General features: G+C 41.9%; 1 protein-coding gene across 6 annotated transcripts in view; it reads right to left on the bottom strand.

Moving 5' to 3' along the window:
* FAT3 (FAT atypical cadherin 3) overlaps positions 1 to 22321 on the bottom strand; it is a 745842-nt gene that overhangs the window by 121852 nt on the left and 601669 nt on the right. For all 6 annotated transcript variants that reach the window (XM_073569283.1, XM_073569280.1, XM_073569281.1 and 3 more), the window contains one exon: positions 7206 to 11279. In XM_073569283.1, coding sequence (XP_073425384.1) covers positions 7206 to 11279 — 4074 coding nt within the window. The remainder of the gene's footprint in view (positions 1 to 7205; positions 11280 to 22321) is intronic.

Genomic DNA, 22321 nt, shown 5'->3' with positions numbered 1-22321 from the left:
TCAGAGTCAGCATGGATTATCTGTCCACATTTGACTGAAATGAAACTCTATGGAAGGAGATCCAGGAGGAAGCCCACAGCTGACATAGATGTAAAAAGCTATACTACAGTTTGCCAAAATGTACATTAGTAAGCCAAAATCCTTCTGGGAAAGCGTCTTGTGGACAGATGAGACCAAGATAGAGCTTTTTGGTAAAGCACATCATTCTACTGTATACCAAAAACTAAATGGGGCCTACAAAGAAAAGAACACAATACCTCCTGTTGAATATGGTGGAGGTTCAAAGATGTTTGGGGTTGTTTTAATGCCTCTGGCACTGAGTGCCTTAACTGGGTGCAAGGCATCACGCAATATGAAGATTACCAACAGATTTTGGGTCGCAATGTGGTGCCCAGTGTCAGAAAGCTGGGTTTGCGTCCTAATAATAATAATAATCTCTTTATATAGCACCAACATATTCTGCAGCGCTTAACAGTTTGCACACATTATCATTACTGTCCCCGATGGGGCTCACAATCTAAATTCCCTATCAGTATGTCTTTGGAGTGTGGGAGGAAACAGGAGTCCCCGGAGGAAACTCACGCAAACACGGGAAGAACATACAAACTCCTTGCAGATGTTGTCCTTGGTGGGATTTGAACCCAGGACTCCAGCACTGTAAGGCTGCAGCGCTGAAGGTCATAGGTCTTCTAGCAGGACAATGACCCCAAACATACTTCAAAAATCACCCAGAAATGGATGGAAACAAATCGCTGGAGAGTTTTGAAGTGGCCAGCAATGAGTCAAGATCTAAATCCCATTGAACAAGTGTGGAGAGAGCTTAAAATTGCTGTTGGGAGAAGGCGCCTTTAAGTATGAGAGACCTGGAGCAGTTTGCAAAAGAAGAGTGCTCCAAAACTCCAGTTGAGAGGTGTAAGAAGCTGGAATTGCAATAATTTTCTGGGAGAAAGACTTAGTTTTCTGGAACAATTTCAAGGGTGACAACACTTTTGGCCATGACTGCATACTTGGTGATGTTAGTGGGATGGTATGGGGGTGCTCTACTGACCATTCTTTGCCATATTTTCTTACAGTAGATATGATTTTTCTTTCATAAAACAAATAATTGTGGATGTTCATTATCTTAATGCCAAAGCAAAAACCTTCAAAGAAGGTCGGGATTTGCAAAATTTTGGTTCTCGCTGTTGTGTATTTTTATTATTCTTGATGTTTTCTCTGGTTCCTAATTGGCCCATGGAAAATCTCAGCCACTACTTTAGGTAATGGATACTCTTGAATGCAGGAGGAGGTCATCACTACACAAGAAAAGCTGAGGATTTATTGGCGTACAGTAAATTAATCCAGGTGTTCTCATGTGAAACATCCAGGAACCCGTCTCTTATCTAATCAGAAGCAGCCACTGTATAGCAGTGACCTGTCAATGACTTCCATCTGCTCCTCAGAGAGCTGGTTTCCTAAAACACTACTAGAATCACTCCAATTAGCATGCACTCCATCACCTAGCCTGGCTATGGAAATGAGCTTCCTTAATTAATTGATTTGTTACACGTTAATTGAATCAATTCCAAAAATCTTTCAGTAAGGGTTGATCTGAGTCGACTAACATGCTGACTACAGACAGTCACATTTTGTCTGCTTTATTTCTGGCATTTAAAGCAAAATTGTCACATTGCAGAATTGATATTAAGGCTAAAGAATTGTGCTCCCATTAATCCCGTGCCCCCCCCCCCCCCATGCTTTAATGAGAACCAATTTTGGCAACCTATGCTACAGAACCTGAGACAATGCTCATGACCTCACAAGGAGACTTTCTAAAGTTGGAGCTTCTAGTTTGATTTTTTTTATCCCATGTTATGTGACAAGGCCCTTTATAGGGTCGACGCTGACTTTTAGGATAGCTACCTCCAATGGGTAGCACTAGAGTTTCCTCCAGTTCTTCAGGTGACAGGAAGCGAGAGAGAAGATAAGAAGTTACATCTCTTCATAAACCTCATCCTCCGTGTAGCAAAACAACAAGCACACATATATTGTGCTCCTTCCTATTGAAGCAGAACCACTCTTTCTTACAATTCCAATAAACTTGCAAGAGATATACATCCCCCCCCCCTCCAATAAAGTCATGTCCCCCTTTGTAATGTTGGTAATGTACAGTATAGAGTATATGAGATATGTAGTATAGGAATAGACAGTTGACCGTAGTTTAGGTAATGACATTAGGGTAAGATAGAGCTAATTTTTTGGGACTAGCCCATAGTGTGAGGGGCTTAGTGTTAGGGCAAAGTGACTGCTTCCTGTAGTTAGTTCGAGTTTGGATTATCAAGTGAGCAGTGTTGCCAAAAAGGGGTGAGCCACAGAAAATAGGACTAAAGGTCAGGGATAGCGTAATCCTGAAGAAGTGACTGACTAGTCATAGTGTCCTTCCCTGGATAGGACGCTGAGTCGTGAACCCTGAGCTTGCAACACCAAAGGTAACAGGCCTAAACAGGACTGAGAGATTGTGGGACTAGTGGGGGTCCCGAGCAGTATATCCAGGGTGCCAGCAGTGGAAGAACTAGGATGCGGAACTGCTGAGTGACTAGCGAGACTATGGCATTCAGGCTGGGTTGTGGCGATGTAGGACAAAACAGTGTGCTTCACCGGCCTTGGAGGATCACAGAGGAAGGATATGATGTAAGGGGAAAATGCTTTATGCCAAGGAGTAAACATCCATGAGACTTTGTGTTCGCTATCCCTTGTATATAACCTTTGCCAAGTTATCGTTCAGCAAAGACGCTATGTTTGAACGACGGTCTCCTTTTATAAACTGTGGAACCTTTGGTCCTGGCCAACTTGCACCACCGGCTACATGCAGCCTGCATGGGCATGATGCCCTTAGAGCACAAGTCCCACACACCCAGCCAGGACCCACACTTTCATGTAGCATGCCAGGGCATAAAAGGAGATGATGCCTCTTCCGTGGCTACCACCTCGCACCGTGCTACACATGTTCCGTAGTAGGAATTGTATTTTCCTAGGATAGTTAATCAACACAATTTGCACAATAACATACCGTAGAGCCCCTATGATTATGTATGCTGTACCATCAGTGGTCCCCAACCTTTCTTACCTTGAGAGTCACATTCAGCTCTGAGATTTGGTCACAAACCATATCCTGTGCCATCCCCTCTCTCCCCACCTTAGTAACGCCCATAGCTCCCCATTACCAACATAATGACAACCAAAGCTTCCCCTTGTCTCCAGCTTACCATACTTATTTCTTCCTCCTTCCCCCTGACAGTATGTGTACATCCACATCTGCTCTTCTGTTCAGGGCTACTCATGAAAGTCTCCATCTAGAGACCTATTCTTTACAGCTGTTTGCTAGACTTGGTGCTAATGCACTACGCTGGCAGACAGCCGCGGGCCACACATCACTTGCAGTGAATATCCATTTCTCTTACAGCGTGCACTGTGTCAGCAGCAGTCGCCGGCTTCAAAGCAGCTGCCGGGCTATCACGAGTGCTTGCCAATAGGCGTAGAGAGAGGTGAGTATTCATTACCTTAATGAGCGGGGACACATGATCGATTGGCCGCAGGAGCTGCTGGCACTGGAACGAGATGCTGCAAGGGCGCGTAGGGAAGGTAAGTAGGAGGGATTTTTTAATGCTTTTCTCATGGAGGCCATACGTTAAAGGTTGGGGATAAGGAGCCATGCAGACAAGGATGGGGATAAGGAGCCATGCTGACAAGGATGGGGATAAGGAGCCATGCAGACAAGGATGGGAATAAGGAGCCATGCAGACAAGGATGGGAATAAGGAGCCATGCAGACAAGGATGGGAATAAGGAACCATGCAGACAAGGATGGGAATAAGGAGCCATGCAGACAAGGATGGGAATAAGGAGCCATGCAGACAAGGATGGGAATAAGGAGCTATGCAGACAAGGATGGGAATAAGGAGCTATGCAGACAAGGATGGGGATAAGTAGCCATACATACAAGGATGGGAATAAGGAGCTATGCAGACAAGGATGGGAATAAGGAGCTATGCAGACAAGGATGGGAATAAGGAGCCATGCAGACAAGGATGGGGTTAAGTAGCCATTCATACAAGGATGGGAATAAGGAGCCATGCAGACAAGGATGGAAATAAGGAGCCATGCAGACAAGGATGGGAATAAGGAGCCATGCAGACAAGGATGGGGATAAGGAGCTATGCAGACAAGGATGGGAATAAGGAGCCATGCAGACAAGGATGGGGATAAGGAGCTATGCAGACAAGGATGGGAATAAGGAGCCATGCAGACAAGGATGGGAATAAGGAGCCTTGCAGACAAGGATGGGAATAAGGAGCCATGCAGACAAGGATGGGAATAAGGAGCCATGCAGACAAGGATGGGGATAAGGAGCTATGCAGACAAGGATGGGAATAAGGAGCCATGCAGACAAGGATGGGGATAAGGAGCTATGCAGACAAGGATGGGAATAACGAGCCATGCAGACAAGGATGGGAATAAGGAGCTATGCAGACAAGGATGGGAATAAGGAGCTATGCAGACAAGGATGGGGATAAGTAGCCATACATACAAGGATGGGAATAAGGAGCCATGCAGACAAGGATGGGGATGAGCCATGCAGACAAGGCTGGGGATAAGGAGCCGTGCCGACAAGGATGGGAATAAGGAGCCATGCAGACAAGGATGGGGATGAGCCATGCAGACAAGGCTGGGGATAAGGAGCCATACATACAAGGATGGGAATAAGGAGCCATAGAAACAAGGATGGGAATAAGGAGCCATGCAGACAAGGATGGGGATAACAAATGAAAACCTGGCACTCAACTTAGTGCTGTGAAGATAATTTATTGTAGTATCAAATTAAACATTTCGGTCAGTTAGACATTCATCAGTTACGTGCTAAAGGTAGTTTTTATATAGAGTTTTTTGAAGTAATGGAGGGCGCTTTAGTAATGTCCCGTGTCAGACAGCCAGTATTAGTAAGATGCTCAGACAAAGGCAAAATGTATAAGGCGCCATCTTCATGGATAGCGGGGAGAAAGCGCAAGCCTTGTCCTCCTGGACACGATATCCACCGTTTTCACGGCCACAATTACGAATATTTAAAAAAAAAAAAAAAAAAAAACAAGTAACACATACAAGATAGACTTTGAAAAGGAGTCAAATTAAAAGAATGGCACACCTCAAAAATAGGTTAAAAAATACCAAGAAGTAGACAAAATGAATAACACATTGGAGCCTTCGATATGTTGCGTAGGTTTTTCTCAGAAAATACAGCAAAAGCTTCTTGACGTTTTCTCTTATAGGATTATGGTGGTGATAATAATAGTAATAATAATGAGAACAACAATCTGATATACCAGGAGTAGCCAGTTTTATACACAGAAAAGGAGTTATTATTAATTAAGTTCATTAACAGAAAGAATTAGAAGCTTCTCCACAATTATGTCGTGGGAAGGACAAACTTTATGAGGCATTTATTCATTATCCATCATTTTTCAGTCCTCACTGGTCCAGAATATAAAGTAGTCATGTAGTGTCAGAAGTAAAAATTATGGAAAATTATTATTTGTTCCGAGTCACAGTATCAGGAGTTTAAAGGCTACAACCACCTAGTTTTTCTTGCAAACCCTGCTGGTTCAGTGTCTTTAGAACATATTTTCTCCTGTTCTGCATTGTGTTCGATATATGATAGTCTAACGTGAAAAAAATGCTTCAACTTCTGTCTGTTACTGGCATTAAAGAGGATTTGTCACTTTCTCCAAAAAATTAAGTCAAATATGGTGTAAAAATCCTTGTACTCCCCCGATTCTGCCACTTTTTTCCGTTTTGCGCTGCATTGCCCCATTGCAGAGATAATCACATTTGTAATGCAATATGTGAAATCTCTGCTTGTAGTGCAACTGTACATTTCTTCAGAGCCTTCTCTGGGATGTGCGCTTCCATACCTTCTTCCAGACACCACCAATCACAACTCAGCAGTCTCTGAGACTGCTAGATAAGCTGCTTGTGGCGATAGTCACTAGTCAGTGTGACGCCAGTCACTACTCACGGACTTGCCATGAGGCAGCATAGTCAAGAGGACCGAGGTCAGTACCAAGAGGGCTCATAATAGACAAGGGGAAAAGTTAAAAGCGTAGTCAAGTCACAGTCAGAGGTCTGAGTATCAGGAAGGTAGCAAATGAAGACAAAGAGGTAAGTCAAACAGATGGTCAAAAGTAAATCCAAGGTCAGTAACGGAGATCAGAATTCAGCTCAGAGCATTGATCCAACACACACCTCTTGAACAAAGCTACAATTGGCAATGGTCTGACTATTGTCAGAGTGCTAAATGGCCCTGTAATCACCCAGAACGAATGACACGCGGAGGAGATCCCACAGACCCAACCAGATAGGATGGCTGAGCTATCATTCACAATACTGACACCTCTGCTTCTGATTTGGCGGTAGAGCTGTGACTCACAATCCTGACAGCTCAGCAAGCCCTCGATCCCATAGGGCAGCAGAGCGTTTATAGGACACTGTGAGTGATGGAATCGTGACACTGCCGAGTTGTGTCAGGTAGACAGGGGTGAAAGTTCACTCCCCTGGAGAAGAATATGAAGAAATGCCCTGTTGCACTACAAGCAGAGATTTCACATGCTGCAATCCAAAAGTAACAAATGTGAATATTTTTTGCAATGGAGTGACACGACTCAAAACAATAAAAAGCTTAAGAATTAGGGAAGCTCAAGGATTTGATTAGGCCATATTTGTAATCTGTAGTCGCTGGACAGGAACCCTGGGAACCGCCATTTACCTAACAGCATCTGAGGCTGCTATTTTGACTAGACAGCCTGGCTTGATGACACATTTGTGTTGCACCTCAACAATAAACTTGGCATGCTAATCAAACGAAGAGCCACAGATGCCTAGAGGTAGAAGGCAGTCCTTAGGGCTCCCCTCCAGCGGTCACAAATTAATGACAAGACTTTTAGACCAAGTCCTGTGAATCAATTTCTACTGACTCTAATATTAAATTTTAGAAAAGACAGAGGTCCATGCAGTTCAAACAATTATCCTAATGTTTTGATCCAGAGAAAAGCAACACCAGGTGTGGCAGCTGCTACCCCATATTAAGGGAAACTCTCTTTCCCAACTCCAGATATGGCGATCAGACAAGCAGCCCGGATTAATATCACATCACAGAAAGCAAATAAATGACTTTACCTGTAATATGATAGCTCACTTGACGGTTTATATCGGATGTGTCTTCATCCCAAGTACTAAGTATTCCAACCACCTCTCCTGGGGCATCACTCTCCTTCACAAATCCTTTATAGGTTTCTTGTTCAAAGATGGGTCCATTGTCGTTGATATCTGTGACAGTCACTGAGACAATGGCAGAAGTAGCGAACGACAATGCTTCTCCAAGATCAGCTGCTACTACAGTGAATATATAGGTAGGATTCCTCTCGTGGTCTAATTCTTTAAGTGTACTTATCCAACCAGTATTTGAGTCAATGGTGAATGTTTCTAAGATTTTGTCTTCATCCCGTTCTGAAATAAGGCTGTAAGTGACTTGCCCATTAGCTCCCCAGTCTGCGTCCACAGCTTTCACTTGGATAACACTGGTTCCCATTGACAAACCCTCCATGATCACAGCATCATAGTGTGTGGAGTCAAATAATGGCTTGTTGTCATTCAAATCTAAGATCTTGATCTCTACGTCAACAGTAATTAATACATCAACATTATCGAGAGGTACAGAAGCAGACACTTTGAAATGAAAAACAGGTATAGATTCATGGTCAACTTTTTTGTCCAATTTTAACACTCCCGTATCCTTATCGATGATAAAAATGTTGTCCTTGTTGTTTTCAGGATATTCACCATTGACTACGCTGTATATAGCAACTTGAATGGGTTTAATAAGGAATGAGTCGATTATAGTGCCAATCAAAGTATCTTCTGGGACAGAGAATGTATATTGAAGTTGGGGAAAGGCAGGCAGGACAGTATCAGAGGGTACGACATGTATGTATACAGGAATAAGAGAGTGCTTCATAGGAATTCCCCCATCCACTGCTTTTACAAAAAATGAAAGAACTGTATTTTTCAGCTGATTGAAGTTGCCTTTTGTTACCATCCATCCATTGTCAGGGTCAATTTCCAAAAGATCTGCTACTGAAACAGAAGCCTCACTGTATAATGAGTAGGTGATTCGAGAGTTGGCACCATCATCTTCATCGAAGGCTTGCACCTGAGTGACGAGATGACCTTTCTCAACATCAGCTTTGACACTTGCCCGATATTCCGTGGCTTTAAATTGTGGAGCATTGTCATTTTCATCCACCATTAATACTTGGACAGTACAAAAAGCTGCACGACCACCACCATCCAGAGCTCTAAGGAATATATGAATGTCCCTCTCGAGTGGATTCTCTCGATCAAGCTTTTCGGTAGTTACAATCTGTCCTAATGTGTCAATAAAGAATCGATTTTTGGCCAAATCATTTATTATTGTGTAGGTAACATGTCCATATAAGCCTGAATCTCCATCAGTTGCCTTGACGTAAATGACCTTGGTGCCAACAGGGGCATTTTCTCTAACTTCAGTCACATAAACGCTTTGTGCAAAAACAGGGCTAAAAAGATTGGCACTAAGGATCTTCACATGGACTTGTGCTGTACTGGTGAACAGGCCATCAGACACGGAGATATTTAAACTATGCATCGGCTCCATTCGTTGCTTACGATGGTTAGATAGGGTTATGACGCCACTCTTACTATCCATGAAAAAGTTCATACGGTCATTTCCAGACAAAATACTGTACTCCAATCTATCAACGTCTGTACTGTCTGCGTCAGAAGCTTGGACACAGGTCACAAAATGTCCTCTGGGAGCCAACTCACTCACATATGACTCATAGATCAACTGATTGAAGACTGGAGGATTGTCATTTAAGTCTGTAATGTAGATGGTAACTAGGACCTCGCTACTTAGAGATGGAAATCCATTATCTGATGCCCTGATTTTCAGGACACTTTGCTGGGAGACCTCATGGTCCAACAGACGAGCTGTAAGTATTAAACCGCTGGTACTGTCTATGTGGAACGAATCAGTGTTGTTAAAAATATCCTGAACAATTTGATACCTTATGACTTTGTTATTATAGGAGTCGGCATCTATGGCAACTACCTGTAGAACTGGAGTCCCAATAAGGGAGCTTTCCGATAAGGTGGCATTGTATGACGAAAACTGGAAAATAGGTGGGTTATCATTGACGTCGTTGATACTGATATCTACAATGACTTCGGCCCGAGCACTGGTGAGTGAATCACTTGCACGTATGGTCAACTTAAAGGAGGGATTTGTTTCAAAATCTAATGGGCTTACTACACTTAAAACGCCCGTGTCAAAATCAATGTTAAACTGGTTATAGGGATCACCATCTACAATGGTGTAGATGATGCCTTGGCCTTCTGGGCTTGTGGCATTAATGCTCAAAATTGGTGTATGCATCTTGACGTCTTCATTTACGGAAGCTGTGTAAAAGGCTTTGTCAAATACCGGCATGGCTTTGTTGACAATGGTGACAGGGAGCTCAACCATAGCGGATAATAAAGGATCACCACAATCTTTGGCAATGATAATTAACATGTACTCTATGTTTGAGAGATCTGAGTCGAAGGTCATTTTTAAGGTAACACTTCCGTTTTGCTTGTTGATTTCAAAATGGCCGTAATCATCTTCCAAGAAAAAAGATAGCTCACCATTTTTACCCTTGTCTTTATCTATCGCAGTCACTTTATATATCAAAGTCCCCGGCTCAGCATCAACCTGAACAGCAGCATAGTATGGAAGACCTACGAAGACAGGAGCATTGTCATTTATATCTTCAATGTTAACCTTAACAACAACTCGAGCCACGCGAAGATTGTCTAACTCCCTACTTGCTTCCACTACCAATTCATAGATCTCTTCTTCTTCTCTGTCAAAAGAAATTCCTGTGGTCTGAATAACTCCAGAGGTAGACTTAATTCTGAACTTATTTCCTGGGTTTAGTATAGTATATTTTAGAGGCTCGTTCAAACGGTGGCCCACAGCATTCACAACAGCTATCTTTGTGATATTGGTGGTGTTTTCCGCTATAGAAGCAGAGTAAAAATCTTGGGTGAAGTAGAGACCACTGTCCATAGCTTCTTTTACCAGTATAGTCACAATGGCAGTACTATAAAACTTTCCATCTGATACTTTAACCATGAGCATATAATGATCTTTAGATAAACTGCTGTTTTTTACAGTAATGACCCCACTGCTCGAATCGATTATGAAATGGTTGAGGTTTCCTTCCGTTAATGAGTAACTCAAGTCTGGCGGTATTGCTAAATCTGGATCTCGAGCACTAACTTGCAGAACTTCTACACCTACATAGGTTGGTAAGAGTAAAGTTGTTTCAAAAACAGCTTCGGTGAATACTGGAGGGTTATCGTTGACATCACTTACTTCAATTGAAACTTCAACTGGATTTTCGGCAGTAAGTTGGGGACTTCCACTATCCCTTACATGTACATGGAAATGGAAGAAGGCTATGGTTTCATGGTCCAAGTAAGCTATAGTTCGGATGGCACCAGTGCTGGAATCCACCGTGAAATACTTTTTGGCTGTTGACTCAACAATCTGGTAAACAAGCAAAGCATTCTGGTTGCTATCTGCATCTGTTGCTCTTATTACTAATGGGTTTTTATCGGAGCTTCTAACGATGCTATTTATGGGCGCTGCTTCACTGATCGTACCTACATACTGAGAACTAAGAAAAACTGGTGGGTTGTCATTCTGGTCAAGAATCTGAATGTTGATTGTGGCGTTAGATGCCATGCCTGCCATATTTGTTGCCTGGACAATAAGATGGTAAGAAGATAATCGTTCATAATCAAGCGGCTTCTGAGTTGTGATGACTCCAGAGTATGGGTTCATGGAGAAAGCTCCTTCCATGTTACCAGATTTGATTTCGAAAACCAAAGTAGATTGACTTATTGCAGACACCAACACAACCGGTGTACCGACTTCTACGTTCTCATGAACTTCAGCTTGATATTCCATCTGGGTGAATTTGGGATTTGAATTATCAGACATGGATAAGGAAATTCGAACAATAGCGGCAGCAGAGAGCGGTGGGCTTCCTCGATCGGTGACTTTGATGGAGAGAACAAATTGACCCATTGTGGATAAGTCTGGCTCCTTTGACACAGTGATGATGCCCAGAACTGGTTCAATTTTGAACATGTTCCCAGTGTTGCCTAAAAATAAAAAAAAATAAGAGGAATTAGGCCAAGAAGTAAAAATAGTAAAAACAATCTCATGTCAGTTCGTAGAGCAGTTACAAACGTCAAACCATACATGCTCAGGATGGTCTTACAACACAAGGTTACCCTGTAGAGAGATAAATTGCAGGCTACTGTATGTCACTGATATTGGATGATGTGCCTAGTGAAGTGTGAAGGATCAGGTCACTACTGACAATTTATTCTGAGACAGGTGAGTGCTTTATGATTTGCAATTACCGAGTACGGACAATGTATGTGTTTAGTCTCAATAATACAAAACGACACACAACGCTATAAAAAAAGAACCTATTTCAAATCTCATTTTGTTTTGTAAGTTTTCGAGAATTATTTGAAATAAATATATATAATCTTTTAATCGTATCTTTTATTTATCATTTGTACCTTTCTATTTCATCTCACACTAAGAATCACACTGTAGGATGCCCAATTAGCCTTTGAGCATGCTGTAACTTACAAGTGACTGACTGCTATGGACAAGAAAGACAGCTATTCCGTTAAACAATTTTGATAAATTTTCCCCAATTAGCGCATGATTACACACATGGACCATTGTTGTTGGTACCTTCTGTTAAAGTAAGAAGAACCCACAATGGTCACTGAAATCACTGGACACTTGCAATAGTAATTTAATTTAATTTTACTTAATATTAACTGATGAAAATCAAACTTTTGGTTTTGAGTTGTGGTTCAACAGAAAAAAAAACTAATGAAACTGGCCTGGACAAAAATGATTACACCCATAACTCAATACTTTGTTGTCCAACTTTTTGAGGTAATTGCTGCAAACAAACTGTCAATGAGACATCTGCCCCGTTCACAGGTATTTTGGCCACTCTTTGTGAGCAAACTGCTCCTTGTCTCAAGTGTGAAGGCACCTTCTTCAGACTGAAGGACTCATCTCCTTCCAGAGACGTTCAATAGGATTTAGATCAGGGCTCATAGAAGCCACTTCAGAAGAGTTTGATGCTTTGCTCTTAGCCACTCTAGGACGGTTTTAGCTCTGTTTTGGATCTTTATCCTATCTCCTCCCTTGTTTCAGTATACCACCCTACCCGCACCCTCCGTTCTGCTGATGACCTGAGGTTAGCATCCTCAATAGTCAGAACCTCCCACTCCCGTCTCCAAGACTTTACACTTGCTGCGCCAATTCTTTGGAATGCACTTCCCAGGTCAATACGATTAGTCCCCAATCCCCACAATTTTAAGCGTGCCCTGAAAACGCATTTATTCAGACTGGCCTATCGCCTCAACACATTAACCTAATCTATCCCTGTGTGGCACAGCCAAAAGTTTTACCATAACCAGGTTCCCCGCATCATGTTCCCACATGCTTTATGCATCCATTAGCCCTCTGTGTCTGTACTGTTACACACTTAACATTATGGCTGGTCCAAACAATCAGGGCAACTGTTACCACCCACCTTTCGTGTCTCCCTTTTTCCCTCATAGACTGTAAGCTTGCGAGCAGGGCCCTCATTCCTCTTGGTATTTTGTTATAATCTACTGTATGTGATTATTGTTATGCTGTAATGTCTATTGTCTGTACAAATCCCCTCTGAAATGTAAAGTGCTGCGGAATATGTCGGCGCTATAGAAATAAAATTTATTATTATTATTATTATTATTGGAGGACCTATGACTTAGACCGAGCCTTCTGACACTGGGCAGCACATTTCACTTCAGAATATCTTCACAGTCTTGAGATTTCATTGTACCCTGCACAGATTCAAGACCCCAGAACCAGATGCAGCAAAACAGCCCCAAAACATAACTGAGCCTTCTCCATGTGTAACAATAGGTAGTATGCACTATTCTTTATAGACTTCATTTTTGCATCTGCACACATAGAGTTGATGTGATGCCAAAAAGCTCCAGTTTTGTCTGATATGTTAAAAGGTTATTCTCCCAGAAACAGTGTGGCTTGTCAGTATGCTTTCTGGCAAATTCTAGTCTAATTTTTTTATGATTTTCTTTCAACAGTGGTTTACTCCTTGGTCGTCTACCATAAGGTCCACTTTGGCCAAGACAACAACAGGATGTTGTGATCTGACATTAATTGATCTTGACCTTGGAGTTCACCTACAATTTCTTTGGAAGTTGTTCTGGGCTCTTTGGTTCCAATTTATATCATCCGCCTCTTTGATGTGTCACAATTTTTCCTCTTGTGGCCACGTCCAGAGAGGTCACTACAGTCCCATAGACCTTAAACTTCTGAATAATAAGAGCAACTGTACTGTAGTAAGAGAAACATCTAGCTGTTTGGAGATATCTTATTGCCTTTACCTTTAACATTTTTGTCTATAATTTTCTATCTAGTCTCCCGAGACAAATTTTTCCTTAGCTTTCTTTGGTCCATGTTCAGTGTCACCACGAATCCAAACAGCACTGTGACTACTTTTCACCCTTGTACTTAAGCAGACTAACTGATTACAAGTTTCTAGATGCTAATTAATTACAGGACTCACCTTAAATTTTACATGCTTTTCCCTATGCTCAAATTATTTTCAGTCTTTTCTACGGACACCATCATTTTTGTCCAGGTCAATTTAATTAGTTTTCATTTTAATTTTTCTGCTAACCACAATTGAAAAGTAATGCCTTATTGTTTAGTGTTACGGATCTGCAACACAGGACTAGGGTAGGAGGGGGGAAAACTGACCCTGCACTATGACTAGGCTGATACCCTACGATGGAGTGGGCGACCCATTCCTTGCGAATAGACCCACCAACGATCCTAGGTTAATCTCAAGCGAAAACCTATAGCTAGGGTCCCTGAAAAGTCTAAGGACTGGGCATAAAAACAGGTTACCTCTTAATAGAAAACACAGAGAAGGCTGCAGAAATCAACGGAATACAGAAACAAAGACTTGCAGAACCAGAGGTCCCAGAACTGCACAAAGTGCACACACAGAAGGCAAAGCAAAGCTCCAAGCCAGAACTCAAGCGGATTTACACTGTTGTCCAGCAAGGACTGGGAGGCAGGTGCTGGGTAATAAAAAGTGATACAATCACCTGACCAAAGACAAACCCAGCAACAGAGGAAAAGACCAGCAGCCAGAAAACCACAAGAAAATGGCGGATAGTCACAACCTAAACAGATTCTAACAATTAGTTGATATCCAGTAAATTAAAACTGAAAATTACTTTTGCGGGTTTCAAGTTATTTCATTGACCATTGTGAGTTTTTCTTACCTTAACAGGAGGGTACTAACAATTTTTTCCATGTGCATATAACCTAGGTTTGAATCCGTATCTATACGTAATGGATTTGATGCAAAGGGCGTTAAGGTTACCATGAAGAACCATGTCACCTTCCTAATCGAGTGCACCTTAGGTGTCTGTACAATATACAAAACACAACATACAAGTATCTTTGCCGGGAACATATTTCACCATCGATGATGTCATCAGACAATATTGTGAATGGAAAAGTACTTTTGAAAAAAAGCACCATCCCTGAGTGCAGTGTCCTTCTATAAGTCATAGAAAGAGCCGAGATGAAAAGTGAGAAAATATATCCATCCGTAGAGTGTAACAAATCCATGAAACAGCCGCCAAACAATGAGCATGTAGGGCAATAAATTACCAAAATTTTGAATTCTATGCAGCATAAACATAAAGGGACCTGAACTGGTACACAGGGCTATCAAGTGAGTACAGAAGATTCACGGTCTTCTATTTTTCACGAAAACTTTTTGATTAAAGTTTCAAAATGGACAGATTCTGAAAGTACCTAAATGTAGATAAGCCGCTGCCAGAGCTGTCTGGCAGTGATTGTCTCCCCTCTCCCCGGTAAAAACACATGTACGTGTGGCCACGCAAAAAGTTCCTCTGTATGGGGGAATCAGTAGAGATAGCAGTCTGCTGAACAATACAGTACACACACTCTTTACATTAAAATTGCAACTCCAAGAAGGACAATTTGTGGAATTACGGAAATCACAGGATGGATAGAGACGCTACTGATCTGCAAATGAGGAAAAAATGGAAAAATTTTCAAACCATTTCGATTGATTCAGTCTGGAGCAAGACCACCATGTGTAGAAATCCAGACACATACAGACTTGGTCGCCATCACGGAGGTTATGAATGGTTGTTTGAGGAATGTACTGCTGTGGAATGCACTTGGGTGCAAAAATCATCAAGATCCGCTGCTGGCAGCATCCTGTGCAATTGCCGACCAAAGCTGCGGATCTTGATGATTTGCCGAAATACATTCAAGGCAACAGAACATTGCTCAGATGACCATTAATAACCTCAATGATAGCAGCCGAGGCTGTAAGTGCGGGGATTTCTGCACGTGGCGCTCATAGTCCAGACAGATTAAAGGGAATCTGTCACCCCATTTTTTGCCTATAAGCTGCGGCCACAGCCATCAGGGGCTGATATACAGCACTCTGTAATGCTGTAGATAAGCCCCCGATGTAACCTGAAAGATGAGAAAAAAAAAGTTAGATTATACTCACCCGGGCGTTCGGTCCGGTCCGATGGGTGTCGCCATCCCGTCCGGTGCCTGCCATTTTCATACGATGTTGTCCTCCTCCTTGCTTCTCCATCGGCTCCTGCGCAGGTGTACTTTATCTGCCTTGTTGAGGGCAGAGTAAAGTACTGCAGTGCGCAGGCGCCGGACCACTCTGACCTTTCCCGGCGCCTGCACACTGCAGTACTTTACTCTGCCCTCAACAGGGCAGATAAAGTACGCCTGCGCAGGAGCCGAGGGAGAAGCAAGGAGGAGGACATCATCGTATGAAGATGGGAGGCGCCGGACCGCGAGACCCACCGCACCCGCCCCCTCCGGTGAGTATAATCTAACGTGTTTTTCTTATCTTTCAGGTTACATCGGGGGCTTATCTACAGCATTACAGAATGCTGTAGATAAGCCCCTGATGGTGGTGTCGGCAGCTGATAGAGCTAAAATGGGGTGACAGATTCCTTTTAAATCCAGATACAGTGGGGCAAAAAAGTATTTAGTCAGTCAGCAATAGTGCAAGTTCCACCACTTAAAAAGATGAGAGGCGTCTGTAATTTACATCACAGGTAGACCTCAACTATGGGAGACAAACTGAGAAAAAAAAATCCAGAAAATCACATTGTCTGTTTTTTTTTCATTTTATTTGCATATTATGGTGGAAAATAAGTATTTGGTCAGAAACAAGAAATCAAGATTTCTGGCTCTCACAGACCTGTAACTTCTTCTTTAAGAGTCTCCTCTTTCCTCCACTCATTACCTGTAGTAATGGCACCTGTTTAAACTTGTTATCAGTATAAAAAGACACCTGTGCACACCCTCAAACAGTCTGACTCCAAACTCCACTATGGTGAAGACCAAAGAGCTGTCAAAGGACACCAGAAACAAAATTGTAGCCCTGCACCAGGCTGGGAAGACTGAATCTGCAATAGCCAACCAGCTTGGAGTGAAGAAATCAACTGTGGGAGCAATAATTAGAAAATGGAAGACATACAAGACCACTGATAATCTCCCTCGATCTGGTGCTCCACGCAAAATCCCACCCCGTGGGGTCAGAATGATCACAAGAACGGTGAGCAAAAATCCCAGAACCACGCGGGGGGACCTAGTGAATGAACTGCAGAGAGCTTGGACCAATGTAACAAGGCCTACCATAAGTAACACACTACGCCACCATGGACTCAGATCCTGCAGTGCCAGATGTGTCCCACTGCTTAAGCCTGTACATGTCCGGGCCCGTCTGAAGTTTGCTAGAGAGCATTTGGATGATCCAGAGGAGTTTTGGGAGAATGTCCTATGGTCTGATGAAACCAAACTGGAACTGTTTGGTAGAAACACAACTTGTCGTGTTTGGAGGAAAAAGAATACTGAGTTGCATCCATCAAACACCATACCTACTGTAAAGCATGGTGGTGGAAACATCATGCTTTGGGGCTGTTTCTCTGCAAAGGGGCCAGGACGACTGATCCGGGTACATGAAAGAATGAATGGGGCCATGTATCGTGAGATTTTGAGTGCAAACCTCCTTCCATCAGCAAGGGCATTGAAGATGAAACGTGGCTGGGTCTTTCAACATGACAATGATCCAAAGCACACCACCAGGGCAACGAAGGAGTGGCTTCGTAAGAAGCATTTCAAGGTCCTGGAGTGGCCTAGCCAGTCTCCAGATCTCAACCCTATAGAAAACCTTTGGAGGGAGTTGAAAGTCCATGTTGCCAAGCGAAAAGCCAAAAACATCACTGCTCTAGAGGAGATCTGCATGGAGGAATGGGCCAACATACCAACAACAGTGTGTGGCAACCTTGTGAAGACTTACAGAAAACGTTTGACCTCTGTCATTGCCAACAAAGGATATATCACAAAGTATTGAGATGAAATTTTGTTTCTGACCAAATACTTATTTTCCACCATAATATGCAAATAAAATGAAAAAAAAACAGACAATGTGATTTTCTGGATTTTTTTTTCTCAGTTTGTCTCCCATAGTTGAGGTCTACCTATGATGTAAATTACAGACGCCTCTCATCTTTTTAAGTGGTGGAACTTGCACTATTGCTGACTGACTAAATACTTTTTTGCCCCACTGTATGTAGAAAATGCAGATCAGTAATAAGTTTATCCATCTTGTGATTTCCATAATTCCGGAACTTTTTCATCTTGGTATCGCCATTTCAATGGTGATCACTGTATTAACACATAGCAGTACCACGAGAGTGTTATTTCTAATACTCGTCTTCATTTTCCCCAGAATATGATCCCTTCTGATCACAGACAATACTGTATGTTTCACTGTGACATTTAGAAAATGTCATTGATTTCACAAAATTTGTTCAATGTGTGAAATGGAAACTGTGAAGTGTAGACATCTGCAGATACAAAGATCGTGGGTAATTAAACTTTACAAAGTTCAATATACAAGATATGAAACATGGACAGATGTCTAGAAGACGCAGAGCATCATATGTATACGGTACAGAACAGGAACATCTCAAAGGTTATACAACTTTATGTACAATGTATACCTACACATTCAGATAAATAGGCAGACGGACACATAAAGTCATTGCTTAAAGTGTTGGCACCCAAATTGCTCCAGAAAATGATTTATTTCTCCTAGAAAAATATTGTAATTACACGTGTTTTGTTATACACATGTTTATTTCCTTGGAACAACACAAAAAAACAAGAGAAAAAAAGGACAAATTGAACATAAATTCACAGAGAACCCCAAAATCGGGCCGAACAAAATTGTTGGCACCTTTCCAAAATTGTGGATAAAATAACTTTGTTCCAAGCATGTGATGCTCATTGAAACTCACCTGTGGCAAGTAACAGGTATAGGTAATATGAAAGTCACACCTGAAACCATATAAAAAGGGGAGAACCTGACTCATTCTTTCCATTGTGTGTGTCTGAGTGCACCACACTAAGCATGGAGAACAGAAAGAGGAGAAGAGAACTGTCTGAGGACTTCAGAATAAAATTTTTTGAACAATAACAACAATATCAAGTTTACAAGTCCATCTCCGAGATCTTGATGTTCCTTTGTCTACGGTGCGCATCATAATCAAGAAGTTTACAACTTATGGCACTGAAGCTAATCTCCCTGGACGTGGACGGCATAGAAAAATAGATGAACGGTTACAACACAGGATAGTCTGGAAGGTGGATAAGCAGCCCCAAATCAAGTTCCAAAGAAATTAAAGCTGTCCTGCAAGCTCAGGATGCATCAGTGTCAGCGCAAACTATCCGTCGACAATTGAATGAAATGAAACACTCTCGCAGGAGACCCTGGAGGACCCACTGCTGACACAGAGACTCAGAGACTTAAAAAAGCTAGACTGCAGCTTGCCAAAATGTATGTAAGTAAGCCAAAAGCCTTCTGGAAAAGTGTCTTGTGGACAGATGACACCAAGAAAGAGCTTTTAGGTAAAAAACATCATTATACTGTTTTCAGAAAATGGATTGAGGCCTACAATTTAACCCCTTACTGCCAGCTGACGGAATAGTATGTCACCTGGCAGTATCCCCCGCTTTGAGGTAGGCTCCGGATCCTTTCGCCCCAATCAAAATAAAACAATAAATAAAAAATCAAACCTTCACATATTTGGTATTGCTGCATTCAGGATCGCCCGATCTATCAATAAAAAAAAGGATTAACCTGATTGCTAAACGCCAAATTACATTTTGTTTGGTCGCCGTGACATTGTATTAAAATGCAATAACGGGCGATCAAAAGAATGTATCTGCACATAAATGGTATCCTTAAAAACGTCAGCTCAGCGCACAAAAGATAAGTCCTCACCCGACCCGAGATCACGAAAAATAGAGATGCTACGGGTCTCGGAAAAAAACTTAGATAAAAGAGAACCTAGACATGTTTGGTGTCTATGAACTCGTAATGACCTGGAGAATCATAATGGCGGGTCAGTTTTAGCATTTAGTGAACCTAGCAAAAAAAGCCAAGCAAAAAACAAGTGTGGGATTGCACTTTTTTTTTGCAATTTCACCGCACTTTGAATTTTTTTCCCATTTTCGAGTACACTGCATGGTAAAACCAATGGTGTCATTCAAAAGTACAACTCGTCCCGCAAAAAAATAAGCCCTCACACGGCCATATTGACCGAGAAATAAAAAGGTTATGGGTCTGGGAAAAAAGGGAGCAAAAAACAAAAAAACTAAAAAAACAAAAACCAAAAAACGCTCCGGTCATGAAGGGGTTAAAGAACACAGTACCTACAGTCAACTATGGTGGAGGTTCAAAGATACTTTGAGGTTGTTTTACTGCTTCTGGCACTGGGTGCGCCATGACTGTGTTGCTAGGCACCATGAAATCTGAAAATTACCAAAGGATTTTGGGTCGCAATGTAGTGCCCAGTATCAGAAAGCTGGGTTTGCATCCTAGGTCATGGATCTTCCAGAAAAACAATGACTCCAAACATACTTCAAGAAGCACCCAGAAATGGATGGAAACAAAGTGCTGGAGAGTTCTGAAGTGGCCAGCAATGAGTCCGGATCTAAATCCCATTTCCCACCTGTGGAGAGATCTTAACATTACTAGAGCAGTTTGCAAAAGATAAGTGGTCCAAAGTTCCAGATGAGAGGTGTAAGAAGCTTGCCGATGGTTAAAGGAAGAGATTGATTGCAACTATTTATTTCAAAGGGTGTGTAACCAAATATTACATTCAAAGTGCCAACAATTTGGTCAGGCCCTTGTTTGGGGTTTTGTGTGAAATTTTGTCCAATTTGCATTTTTTTTACTTTTTTCTTTTAGTGTTGCTTCAATACACACAAAAGGAAATTAAACATGTGTATAACAATACGTGTAATTGTAATCATTTTGTGGGAGACAAACTTCATTTACTGGAACAATTTCAAGAGCGCCAACACATTGGGCCAGGGTAAAAAAAAATAGGGAAAAAAATTCAAACCACATTTTAAAGTTATACTATTATATCACAGTGTGTATTTTGAAGTCCACATTTAACCCATTAATTCTTAGGGTATTGAGTTTAATAATCCACTCCAATCCCTTCAGTTTGACAAGTTTCTCTCTATCCCCACCTGGGGCACATGACCCAAAATACAAAACTCAAATCTCCTTCTTTGTGTCCTGGTTGAAAAAAAAAATGATACAGGCAAATCTAATTTTTTTCTTTCTAATTGTATATCTATGACGATTGAAGCGGGCGTTAAAATCCCATCTTGTTTCTCCCACATATACGTTTACAGGGACATTAACTACTTATCTCATTTACTTTGCTTGTACTGTAAAATGCTTTTTTTACGACAAAAATGCCAGTTTTTCATGCTGCATGATTAGAAAAAAAAAAAATTCAAGTACGGTAATCTATTTTACTTTATGAGTGAAAAAATGGTGCAGAAAATCAAAAACTCACCAAAATCTCATCATGGGAACTGAGCGTTAAAGAACAAAATGGGACAACTACTGGTATTTTCTTAGTGGACTAAAATCCACTGAGGGATTCCTTTTACTTGCCACTTGCTGTAAATATAGATTTTATTTGTGCCGCTGTTCTCGCTGTTTTTCTTTTTTTCCTGCGCCTCTCCGTTCTTGAAATATGGCCCCTTTTTGGCTGCATACATATCTGACCTTTTTAGCCAAGTGGGCTCGGTTCTCATAAAGACATGATTACAAAACAGTTAAGGATCACGCCCAGTTGGCTAAAAAAAGACCCAATTTGTATACAGGAAAGATAGGGCCATATCTCAGGAACGGAGAGGAGCAGGAACAAAAGAAAAACATTGCTGGATTCAGGAGAACAGCGGCAATCACACTGGGTTAAAAAAAAATACAGATTTATAGCAAGTGACAGGTATTTTTTACTTTGGGCCCCCAATGTACTATATTTTTAGAAGATGAGGCCCACTGACGCCCACAAAACTAATTTAATTGCTCACGTTGTGTTAAGTGCTTGTGTTCGCTTCCCATGAGTTTCCCAATTTCCTTCCAAACCAAAATATATTAAAGATTAATTGGCTTCCTATGAAATTGACCGCAGCGTGCATAATAAGGGGATTAGATCGTGAGTCCACCAGAGACGGGAATCTGTGTACCTCGCTGCAGAATGCGTTGGTGCTATATAAGCAATAGGAAGTAACCAAGTCAGTGTTACAGGTGGTGAACATTTTAATGCTACACTTCCCAGAGAAGCAAGCACGGCCAATTCCCCGGCGCCTGCCATGAAGTTGTATGATGCATTAGTCATGTACAGCAGTATAGCTCCGGGGCGCACTCGGTGCAAACAAATACACAATTATATGCTTGGCTACGGATCTGGGCTATGAACTGCTAAAACAATCCGCTTAATGAGTTTACCATAGAAAGCTGTGGCTCAGGTATAAAATGTCATGTACAACAGGCTGCCACAGAGAGAGGCGGCCGGCTGCAAATGATTTCCTCTCCCGCAGATGTTTCTGAGGACCGGACCGTGTAGTGTAGATTTATACGAGAGAGGAAACCTGGGGCGAACCTGACACCCTCTGCAGTCACAGAGGTTGTTAT

The sequence above is a fragment of the Dendrobates tinctorius genome, unplaced genomic scaffold (genome assembly GCF_039654945.1).
Source record: "Dendrobates tinctorius isolate UK_male_01 unplaced genomic scaffold, ASM3965494v1 ptg000023l, whole genome shotgun sequence".
Classification (NCBI taxonomy): Eukaryota; Metazoa; Chordata; class Amphibia; order Anura; family Dendrobatidae; genus Dendrobates; species Dendrobates tinctorius.
Note: the sequence above shows the minus strand (reverse complement) of the source record. Positions and strands in the feature narration are given on the sequence as shown.